The 12172-nt window shown below is 45.9% G+C and overlaps 1 protein-coding gene across 1 annotated transcript in view; it reads left to right on the top strand.

Moving 5' to 3' along the window:
* FAM169B (Protein) overlaps positions 1–12172 on the top strand; it is an 86839-nt gene that overhangs the window by 36183 nt on the left and 38484 nt on the right. Inside the window, exon 5 of the mRNA XM_089906229.1 lies at positions 8000–8085. Within this exon, the coding sequence (XP_089762355.1) occupies positions 8000–8085 (86 nt within the window). The remainder of the gene's footprint in view (positions 1–7999; positions 8086–12172) is intronic.

The raw sequence follows: 12172 nt of genomic DNA, 5'->3' as shown, positions 1-12172 counted from the left end.
ACAGGCAGACCTGAAGCTCCTTCGGTTGTGACTGAAGAAGTGTAAACCATGGGCCAGTATGTAAACAGCTTGCAGTTATTGTGGGGAGGTAGGGTGTGTGTGGGGGGGGTGTGTGTGTGTGCGTGTGCAAGCGTGCGCATGAGAGCTCCTCCCTCCTTGGTTGCTATGATGGTGTGGGGAATGGGCCTTCTCTGTCTCTGCTTACCTCTGGCTGTGTATCCAGCCATCTGCTGGCCACCCTGACCTTGCTATCTCTAACAGGCATTTCAAAACTGAAACCCTCACACCTCTTCCTCGTCCTCACTTCCTCCTGGTGAAGACACCTGCGTGCTTCTTCTCAAGCTTGGGAGCTGGCTGCTGTCCTGCCTTCCCTCTCTCTTCTGCCTTAGGACCAGTTTGATTCCCAGGTGGTCTTTTCTGCCACCCGAGCATCTCCCTCCCTGCCAGCATGACTGCTGCACTCAGCCCCTCCTTACTTCTTGGCTGGATGACCACAGGCTCTCATTGCCCTCCTTGTCTCCAGCCTTACCTACACCTGAATCCAGTGTGATCCTTCTCAAATAACCTTTTTCTTTTTTTCTTCTTAATTTCTAAAGGACTAATTCTTCCCACCTGGGCATAACCCAACTGTTCTCTCTCTAAACCACCACTCTGATCATGTCTCACATTGATTGGACTCCTCCAGAGACTGACAAAGCCAGTACCTCAACCTGGTCCCCAGAGACCCCAGCACTGGAGCCCCGTCTGGCTCAGGCCTATTCTTGGAACTCTGCCTAGCCCTTCCAGACAGCTTGCTATGGTCTGAATATTTGTGTCACCCAGCAAATTTATATGTTGAAGTCCTAAGCCCATGTAATGGGGTTGGGATGTGGGGCCTTTGGGAGGTGCTTAGGTCATGAGGGTGGAGTCCCCTCGAATAAGGACACCATGGGAAGTCAGCTGTCTGCAACCCAGAAGGGCTCTCATCAGAACCTGACCATGCTGGCACCCTGATCTCAGACTTCCAGTGTCCAGAAATGTGAGAAGTAAATTTGTGTTGTTATAAGCCACCCAGACTGTGGTATTTTGTCACAGCAGCCTGAATGGATGAAGACATAGCCCTGAGTAGGTGCCTGATGCTCCTTCCGTCTTGGGCGCTGGCCATGGTCTGTGTGGTCCTGGCCTGGTGGCCTGTCTCACTCCTGCTGGGCAGTGTCTTCTGCCCTAGATCCCTGGTGCCAAGTACAGTGCCTGAACTTGTCAGTGTTTGCTGAATAAATGGCAGCCCTCCTCCCCGTCTTGATGTGCAAAACGAGGTCCACTCTGTTCAGGTCTTTCTGTGCCGGCCTCTCCTTTCTCATCGCTGTCTTGGCTTGTCACCTCCTTGTCTCTCCTCTCATCTTTGTCTTCCCTACTCTGTCAGCCTTCATGGAGTCTGGACTCAGCTCTGTCTTGTCTCTTTGTCTATTCTTCACCTGGAGTATAGAGGTTAGAGCAGGGGCTCTGGGGTCAGTGAGAGCCAGTTCTCATCCAGTCCCAACACTGCTGTTTACAGGCACTTGATCTTGAGTTCTTAACCCTTCTGAGCCTCACCTGAAAAAAAGTCAGCCAGACGCTTGGTGGATGCTTGGACATGTGGTTCTGGTGAATATTATTACTTTAAAACAGTAATCAGGTCATGTCCCTCTCCTCTGAAGCATGGCGGCCACTGGTGGTCTGCAGGGTACGGCCCCCAACCCCTCCCTGGCCAGAGGTGCTTTGCATCCCAGGCACTGTCTCCTCCTCCAAGCTGTAAGTGTCTTAAGCCAGAGTCTAAATTTAATTCCTCCAGTGGATTTATTATGTGCTCTGTACATAATAGCTGCTCAACATGTGGGTTGGATGAGCACCATGTGCTTCAGAATTGTGACCTCTGCAGGGTCCTGAGCCACTTTGCTGCCTCCCGCATCCTTCGTGCTGGGCAGATGAGGAGAGACAGCAAGCACGGCCACATGAGCCACTGTCCCCCGCTGGGTGTTGATCTCTACAGTGCTCCTCCTTGCTGAGCTGGACGGTGGCCTCAAAGTCCTTGTCAGGACAGCTCCCCACTGCCACAGCCCACCCATCCAAGGTGATGGGTGACAATCAGCTCTCCCTGACCTGTACTGTGGAAAAATCACACTAACTTTTAAAAAATGTTTGTTGTATTGATTGATTTAAAAATATTTAAATAAAAAAGGAATTAGCTCCATTAAGAAATCTTAGGCGAGATGAAAGGTTTAAAAATCTTGTTGGGGGCTTCCCTGGTGGCGCAGTCATTGAGAATCTGCCTGCTAATGCAGGGGACTCGGATTCAAGCCCTGGTCTGGGAAGATCCCACGTGCCGCGGAGCAACTGGGCCCGTGAGCCACAACTACTGAGTCTGCGCGTCTGGAGCCTGTGCTCCGCAACGAGAGGCCGCGATAGTGAGAGGCCCGCGCACCACGATGAAGAGTGGCCCCCGCTTGCCGCAACTAGAGAAAGCCCTCGCACAGAAACAAGACCCAACACAGCCAAAAATAAATAAATAAATAAATAAGTAAGTAAATAAATAAATAAATAAAAAGCCAAGCATTTGAAGCCCTTTAAAAAAAAAAAAAATCTTGTTGGGAGGTTCTGGGCAGGTGAAAGTGTGTGCCTTGATCAGGCATGATGTGTCCCCACAGCCCTGGAAGGAGGAAGTGAGGGACATGATGGTTAGCTTAATGCACCCTGATGGAAAAGGACCAGTCGTGAGCAAACGTGGTGAGTAGGAATGTGTCCCCACTCACGTTGGGAGGCAGCGGATAGGATGGCAGCAATCAAGCTGGGGAAGAAAGACAGACATTTCCCTGCAAACCAGAGCAGAAAGTTTGGAGAGGGAGCTCCCAGGAAGAAACCCAGTGTTAGCAAGCAGCTTCCATTGTGTCACTGACAAAAGCCAGCAAATAACAAAGGGCTTTTCATACTTCTTTGGAATCCCAGAGCAACACTTGAAGCAGGTGGAGGAAGCTTTTGGACACCACTGAAAAGCTTCCCTTTGGGCAAAGCAGTTTGGTGAAGTGAGCTCTTTCACCAAATCTGCATAATGGCCAGGTGAGAGGATGTCGTGGGCTCCACGTGTGACAGGTGGGGGACTCGAGGTGGGGGAAGGGTGAAGGTCACACCTTGAAGAAGCTGGAATCTGAACCCCACCTGGCTCTGGAGTCTGTGTTCTCCCTACACCAGGTCCATAGAGATGTATCCAAAATGTCTTATGTTGTCTTGCTTTCCGTCAGCACTGGTTTATGTTTGTTGAGATGGCTGTGAAGAGTAGAGTGAAAGGTCTGTGTTGAGATTTATTTTTATGTGTGTGGATGTCCGGTTGTTCCAGCACCATTTGTTGGAAGGACTATCTTTGTTCCATTGTGTTGCCTTTGCTTCTCTGTCAAAGTTGACCAAATAGAAGTTGACTACATTTACGTGGGTCTATTTCTGGGCTCTACATTCTGTTCCATTGATCTGTCTTCCACTGATACCACACTGTCTGGGTTACTGTAGCTTTATAGTAAGTCTTGAAGTTGAGTAGTGTCAGTCCTCCAAGTTTGTTCTCCTTCAGTGTTGTCTTTGGCCTCTCTATGTAAACTTTAGAATCATTTTGGTGAAATCCACAAAATAACTTCTTGGGATTTTGATTGGAATTGCATTGAACCTATAGGTCAAGTTGGGAAGAACTGACATCTTGATAATATCGAGGTTTCCTATTCGAGAGCATAGAATATCTCTTTAGTTTTTATTTGTTAATCAGAGTTATGTAATTTTCCTTGTATAGCTCTTACACATATTTTTGTTAGATTGCATAAATCTAAGTATTTCATTTTGTATAAGCCTAAGTATCTCATTTTTGAGGGGTGCTAATGTAAATGGTATTGTTTTTAATTTCAAATTCTACTTGTTCATTGCTGGCATACAGGGAAGTGGTGGGCTTTTGCATATTAGCTGTGTATCCTGCAACCTTGCTATAATCGATGTTTGCAGCTCTGCCTCTCCCTTGTTTAAGCCTTGCCCAGCTACCCCCAATGCTTGGGGTGCCCTCAGTGTGGCCTTGGACTTGTAGGGCTCTGTGCCTCTGCTCATGGGTTACTCTGCCCTTGCATGTCATCTCTGCCTGTTTTGAAGCCTTACACAGTGATCCAGAGCCCGAGCTGGCAAATTCCCCAGGGATGCTTTCCCAAACCCCTCAGCAGAACTGACCCCCTCCTCTGGGTCCTCTGGACTCTGTGGCTCCCAGCTCGATTCTAGCACCTATCACGTCCTGCCCTATATCACATCAGCTTGTCTAGCTCTCTCTTCTCTGCAGGCTACCAACTCCCAGGGGCAAGGATGGAGACTTACTCATCAGCCTCTGGAGACCTGGGACAGGGCCATTTGCGCATTCGGGAACTCAGCCCCAGGTAGTTGAATTCAGTTCATCCTGCTGAGCCTTGATGAAACCAGGCCACTGGGAGTCAGCCTTAGGGACCTCACTGTCTTAACATGTTTGGAAGACCTTGGGGTGTTATGGAATAAAATCCATTACTGGCATCTTCTTTGTGGTTACATGTCACTCAAGGGGAGAGGGGAATTAAATCAGTGAAGCAAGGCTGGCCTGTGACCCACAATGCCCCATCGACTGCTGTCACCACTGCTCAGCCTTTTGCAGGGGTCCAGTCTCCCAGGTCCTAGTTGGTAGAGAGCCAGAGGGTACTGATCAGGATTGTATTTTTCTTTTAAAAGTATGGATGTGTGGTTTCCAGTTTCATTTCATTTTATTTTATTTTTTTATTTATTTAGGCTGTCTTAGTTGCAGCACATGGGATCTTCATTGCGGCACGTGGGATCTTTCGTTGTGGACCACGCGCTTCTCTCTAGTTGTGGTGTGTGGGATTTTCTTTCTCTTGTTGTGGCACGCGGGCTCCAAGGTGCATGGGCTCTGTAGTTTGCGGCACGCAGGCTCTCTAGTTGAGGCATGCGAGCACCGTAGTTGTGGTGCGTGGGCTTAGTTGCCCTGCTGCATGTGGGAATCTTAGTTCCCCGACCATGGATCGAACCTGCGTCCCCTGCATTGGAAGGCGGATTCTTTACCACTGGACCACCAGGGAAGGCCCCAGTTTCCACTTTCTAACTCTTGGAACCTGCTGGCTCCAGGGTCTCGAAAGCGATGCCCCAAGGCTGGCTCTGCAATGCCTGCCAGTCCCCCAGGTCCATCTTTTGTCCTTGCTGAGCTGGAAACAGCCTCTCTCCGAGGACTCTGGCCCCCATTCCTCTTGACTAGGTAGCAGGCTTTTCTGATCAAAAGCTGCTATTCTTTGGAAGGCTGACTCTTTTTCAAGACTTGTGTTTGAGGACAATTCATTTTAAGCCTATTACATTTGATCAGACTTCACCTTCATTGTTATGTACACTTAACAGCTTAATATTAGTTTTGAAAAAAATTCAGTCTATTTTGTGACAACTTGTGTGGCTAATTAATGCTCTGCAGTGCACCGTGTAACTTGCAAGGCACCACACAAACACCAAATCATAACACATTTCCTGTTTGAAACTGTCTTAGTAAATTGAACATCTGTATTACAGTAATACAGTGTATTAGTAAATTGAACATCTTTTATTGATTCACCTTGTTAAGCAGGGAAGTAATCCTTATGGTTTTATAAGCCTCTTGCAAGTTCTAGTAGATGCCATTTGGAACATGAATTTAGTTGAATAAGTGAAGGCAGATGTCAGGCATTTAATTGGCACTTCTCTCTCAGTCGGCTGTATCAATTTTGGAACTATTGTTGGAGAAGATAAAATTCACCAATGGTATGAAACTGACAGTGGATTAGATGCTATTGGTCTTTGGAGAGGAGGGAGGGACTGTGCAGAGTTAGTGCTTGACAATAGCTAATGTCATCACCTGGTCTTCACAGGGTTTTCTACGAAAGTTCCTCAAAGAGCAGAGAGGAATAGGGAAGAAGGTGGTGGCAGCTTAACTTGATTGCCCCACAAAATTTGTTTTAAAGTCTTGAGCCTTATATTAAATGTTCAAGGGACTTTTGTTTTCTACTCTGTGTTATTTTCCTTCAACTCTTCAGCCAAAAAGATTTGACTGGGAAGATGTATCTTTTTATCTGTGGCTTTTGGACCCCTTGGGCTCAGATACCTGGCTTGAGAAACAGGTATAAAAATGGCAATTAAAGGGGTATAAAAAGATAGTGGAGGAGAACTAAACTATGGTACCTTCAGACAATGGAATATTTTAGCACCAAATACGGTGCTGAGAAGAATTTTGAGCTATCAAGCCATGAAAAGACATAGAGTAACCTTCAATGCATTTCACTAGGGGAAAGAAACTAATCTGATGACTCCAATTATATGACATTCTGGAAAAGGCAAAACTGTGGAGACAGAAAAAAGATCAGTGGTTGCCAGGGGTAAGGGGTGGTGAGGAGGGATGAACAGGCAGAGCACAGAGAGTTTTTAGGGCAATGAAAATACTCTGTATGATATCATAGTGATGGATACATGTGATGATACATTTGTTCAAACCCATAGAGTGAACCCTAATGTAATCTAGAACTTTGGGTGATATGATGTATCAGTGTAGGTCCATCAGTTGTAACAAATGTACCACTCTGATGGGGGATGATGATGGGGGGGATGTGTGTGTGGGGGAGGGGGAATATGGGAAATCTCTGTACCTTCCTCTCAATTTTGCCATGAACCTAAAACTTCTCTTGAAAACAATCTTAAAAAAAAAAAAAAAAAGATACCAGAAAATAACCAAAGTGACTTTAGTGTTTTAAAATGTAATTTTAAAGCAAGGAAAGGAGAGACAAGAGGCAGAGGCCATGATTGCATTTGCATTTGGAGTGGCCCCTCAGGAGGGATAGATTGGCAGGGGAGACTGGGGGGACAGGGGACCAGGTGGAGTGTTCTCAGTTACCTGGAGAGATGGACCAGTAGCATTCAGGGTTGGGGAGGGAGTGGATCCTGTCCTGGGGCAGCAGGTGGAATGATGGGACCTGGCAACTGCAGCATGAGCAGGGGAGAACTGACGCATTCATTAGCAGGTGCTGAGGGCATCCTACCTGCCTGGCCCTGTGTTGGGTGTTTCACACCTGATCCTCATTGGAATTTGTTAGCCACCTTGGGTGATCAGTTTGGGCAGCTCTGATGAGGGACTTAGTGAGGTTGAGAGTGTTCCAGGATCACCTCTACTAAGCAGCAGGACCCATGTCTAAACTCAGAGTGGGTGGAATCAACAGGCCTCAGTGACTGTCTAGACAAGGGCGGGGCATGTGCGGGGTAGGAGAGATGTCTCTACCCTTCCTCTCTTGCAGGTCCCAGCCCCAGAGTCTTCTTATCCAAAGCCCCACCACCACCCCTGCATGATTATTCCTCATCAACAGCTGACCCATCTCTGGCCTCTTGGAAAGAGCACTGAACTTGGAGTTCAGTGGCTGAGGGTTGGACCCCACCTCAGCCCTCCTAGCTGTTTGCCTTCCCCTCTCAGAATGTTAGCGTCCTCAGAAAAATGCAGATGACAATTTCATCGTGAGAATGAAAGAAAAGCATGTAAAAGAAGCCAGCGTCAAACCCAGCACCGAGGGTGATAAGAAGATGGTTTGTTCCATGCCCTTAGGTAATGTTGGGTTTGACTAAATTTGCGGAGTTCCAAGTTGTGTCACATAGTTGGACTTTGAAAAAAAATATAATTCTCACCCATTGAATTTGTCAATATTGGTGTGTAGCCTCTTGCGCCCAGTAGCATTGGGGTACATCCTGTGTTGGGGTCAACAACAGGCCATCTCTGCAGACACCTGTGAAGTCCTTTCAGGTGACAGTGGTCACTCTGTCCTGGTCAGTGCTCTCAGACAACTCAGCTCTAGAAACATCGCCTGCTTTTGCTGCACATAACTTTCCTTTGCACCTTCACAGTGGCTGCATGTTGCTAAAACTGCCCCTTTGGTGGCCAGTTGGCCATGTGTACATCATTGTTTTCTCTTGGCTTCCTCTTTAGTTGTGGCTGTTTACATGAAGGAGTCCTGGTGGACCACTGAAGATGTACTAAGAACCTCTGATCCTGCAAGAGAAGGTCTGATAAAGGTGAGGTATTGCAAATTTAAGTGGACATTGCAAAACAGGTTTTAAAGGTCAGTGTACTTATTATCATGTTAATAATTTAAAGCAGTCTACCCCTGTGGATTCATTTTCTAGCACTGCTGTAACAAAGTGCCAACAAACTGGGTGGTTTAAACAACAGAAGTGTATCATTTCCCAGTCCCAGAGGCTAGAAGTCCAAAATCAAGGTGTTGGCAGGGTTGGTTTCTTCCGAGAGCTGTGAGGGAGAATCTGTTGCAGGCCTCTCTCCTAACTTATGGTGGCCTCAGCTTTCCTTGGCTTATCAATGGCATTCTCCCTGTGTCTTCCCATCCTTTTCCCTTTTGTCTGTCTATCTTTGTCCAAATTCCCCTCTTCCATGGGGACAGCAGTCACGTTGGATTAGGGCCCACCCGAATGACCTCATCTTGACGTGATCATCTGCAAAGACTCTATTTCCAAATAAATCACGTTCGTAGGTGCTGGGGGTTAGGACTTGAACATCTCTTGGGGGGACACAGTTCAATCTACAGCACCCTGCCAGCAAGGAAACTAGTAGTAAATGGCTATATGCAACAGATACCTGGCTATTGGTAAATCTCTCTTACCTTCCTGAGTGGCCTCTCACATCTTAATTTTGAAACTTTAATCCACATCATCTCTCTAAGGTGCAGGGAGGTTCTATTTATTGCATTCCAGTAGTGTTTATTGGTACTTACTATGAGGTAGATACTATGTTAGATGCTAGCCTGTGTATTACCCAGACTTTTCACAGGGATTATCTGACTTCAGAATCTTTAAGGTATTTGTTTTGCAGACAAAGAAATTGAAGCTGAGCCACACAGCTTGTAAGTGATTTAACTGGACACAAATGCTAGTCTCTCTGACAGCAGGCCTGGTGGTCTTTGAAGCACCGTGGCTTTATAGAGACCTAGGATGACAAGGGTGAGGGTTCCTTGTGGCTAAGGATGTTCAATATCTTTTCACGTACTTATTGGCCATTCATATGTCCTTTTGGGGAAAATATCTATTAAAATCCTTGGCCCACTTTTTAAAAAATTTATTTGTTTTATTTATTTTTGGCTGTGTTGGGTCTTTGTTGCTGTGCGCGGGCTTTCTCTAGTTGTGGCGAGTTTACTCTTTGTTGCAGTGTGCGGGCTTCTCATTGCAGGGCATGGGCTCTAGGCACGTGGGCTTCAGTAGTTGTGGCACATGGGGTCTAGAGTGCAGCCTCAGCAGTTGTGGCGCACAGGCTTAGTTGCTCCATGGCATGTGGGATCTTCCCGGACCGGGGCTTGAACCCGTGTCCCCTGCATTGGCAGGTGGATTCTTAACCACTGTGCCACCAGGGAAGCCCCCTTGGCCCACTTTTTAATTGGATTGACTTTTTCCTGTTGAGTTGTAAGAGTTTTTCTATATTCTAGATGCAAGTTCTTATTGCATATACGATTAACAAATATTTCTCCCCAGTTTATGGGTTGTCTTTTTCAAGTCTGTTTTCCCCCCAGCTTTGTTGAGATATAATTGACATACAACACTGTGTAAGTTTAAGGTGCACAATGCGTTGATTTGATACACTGCAAAATGATTACCACCAGTGTTAGTTAACACCTGCATCACATCACATAATTGCCATTTCTTTTTTGTGGTGAGAACATTTAAGACCTCCTCTCTTAGCAACTTTCAAGTATGTAATACAGTATCATTAGCTACAATTACTATGCTGTATATTAGATCCCCAGAACTTGTTCATCTTATAACTGGAAGTTTGAACCTTCTGACCATCTTTCCCTCTCCCCCACCGCCAGCTCCTGGCAACCACCACTCTAGTCTCTGTTGCTATGAGTTTGGCTCTTTCATGTTACATGTATGAGATCATGCAGTGTTTGTCTTTCCCCTTATTTCACTCAGTATAATACCCTCAACTTCCATCCATGTTGTCACAAATTGCAGGATGTTTTCAGGTCTGGTTTTAATTGACTTGATAGACAGTATTATTATTATTAATTTTATTTTATTTTACGCTGTGTTGGGTCTTCGTTGCTGCGCGTGGGCTTTCTCTAGCTGCGGCGAGCAGGGGCTACTCTTCATTGCGGTGCGAGGGCTTCTCATTGTGGTGGCTTCTCCTGTTGCGGAGCGTGGGCTCTAGGCATGCAGGCTGCAGTAGTTGTAGCACGTGGTCTCAGTAGTTGTGGCTCGCAGGCTCTAGAGCACAGGTTCACTAGTTGTGGCGCATAGGCTTAGTTGCTCCACGGCATGTGGGATCTTCCCGGACCAGGGCTCGAACCTGTGTCCCCTGCATTGGCAGGCGGATTCTTAACCACTGCACCACCAGGGAAGCCCGATAGAGATTATTTTGAAAAGGGTTTTCTTCCAGTAAGTTAACGATGGCTGGAGCTTCAGCAAATGGGTGCTGCCTGGCATACACACACACACATCTGCCTGTGTGTGTCATTGTCTGTGCCTGAAGCAGGTGGTATGAGCGGTTGGGTGTTCTGAATCCCAGGAAGAGTTTGATTTGCTTTTTAAATATATATATATTTTTCAGAACAAGAGTGGTCACTTCCCTTGTGTATCAATCCTTCTAAATTTAGATGAGGAAAACCCTCACATTTTCTGAAAATGTGGCTTATGTTGTGAACAGAGAGATACTTGGATGTTAATTCCACTTAATGAAGCAGGTTGTAAAGATCTGTCTGCCCCAGCTGTATGTAGGGATAGTTTCCCGCTCCATTTACAGAACTTGGTGTCTTGACTTTTTTTTCTTTTAATTACATTCTGTTTCTTAGCCAGCTCTTCTTTACAAATTACCAAACCAAACCAAACCAAACAAAAAACCAACTTTCTTAGTGTTCTTTCTATGAACATAATTAGTGGTCCTAATTGAGGGATTAGAACTGGTTCTTAGTTTTGTGTTTTGAGAAACATTTCTAAGTCAGAATCACATGTCACACATTTTTTTCCCCCTGTAATGAAATTGGACAAATTAAGTGCATTTTCTTTTTCTCCTTTTTTCTCCTGCCAGTTTTTGATTGGATATTTCCCTTCTGCCAGATGCAATCTGTTTTTCTCTTCTGGCTTTCCTCTGAACTTTTTGGTTTTATAAGTTGAAAAATATAGCCTCCCACATTACACCCCTTGGGTTTTGTGATGAACTAGTTATTCTTAAAGTCTGAACTTGATTTGGCTGCTACTGTCTGAGATACAAAATTGAGGTGGCTTCTCAGAGTTAAGCTGGTGTGGCTTTTGCAAATCTTTTTCTCATCTAAGATTTGGCTCCAGATGAAGGTGAAACGTTTTGCATTCTGGGCCAATTAATAAGTTTATTGGCACTAAACACTTTGTGCCATTTGCTAGAGGGCTGCAAGCTAACTTATTTTTATTATTGGAGCATTTGAAAAACATACAAATGTCTGAGAGACCACTTAGGCAGTCTTCTCCCTTGATTAGTGGAGGAAACTGAAACTGAAAGGCGTTGTGAGTTGCTGAAGATCTCCCAGCAAATCTAGGCCAAGAAGCCATGACCACAATGATGATGGTGATGATAATAAACATTTAAGGGTCCAGTATTAAATACAAAACCAAACATTCATATTTATTTCAAACTTCCCTTTCCCAACGCTCTAATGGATGAAAGTGCAGAAGGGAGCCACTGGCTGGGCTGTAGCAGGTACCCTGGCCTGGGACTCAGAAGTCCTGGTCTGGTGCTGTAAACCTGCCTGCCTTTGACAGAGCCCTTGTCCAGCTGTCTTAAGGCCTCTTCAGAATAAGGCAGGGAAATCAGTACATGTAATCTTAGCCTCTTTGAGCTTCAATTTCCTCACCTATAAACCAGGACCTCTCTGGCGGGTGGTGAGAATCGAATGGTAGCAGGTGGGGGGCAATCTCAGCCCAGGTAATACTCTTGCTGATTTCACGGCGCTGCATAGGACGGGGCGACAAACACCCACACCCTTAGGCTGTCACACAGCAATGTTGTTGAAATAAAAGCTAATAAAACAATACCATCACTTTGTCACTAGCTGATTGGTTTCATCTCAAGTGCCACATTTTAGCGGTTGCTTGTAGTTGTCCGGGAGACTGCATTTAGGAG

This window comes from Delphinapterus leucas, chromosome 2 (genome assembly GCF_059928025.1).
Source record: "Delphinapterus leucas isolate spDelLeu-1000000601 "Yukka" chromosome 2, BTC_Dleu_Yukka2, whole genome shotgun sequence".
Classification (NCBI taxonomy): Eukaryota; Metazoa; Chordata; class Mammalia; order Artiodactyla; family Monodontidae; genus Delphinapterus; species Delphinapterus leucas.
The sequence above is the reverse complement of the archived record's forward strand: the minus strand, read 5'-3'. Positions and strand labels throughout refer to the sequence as shown.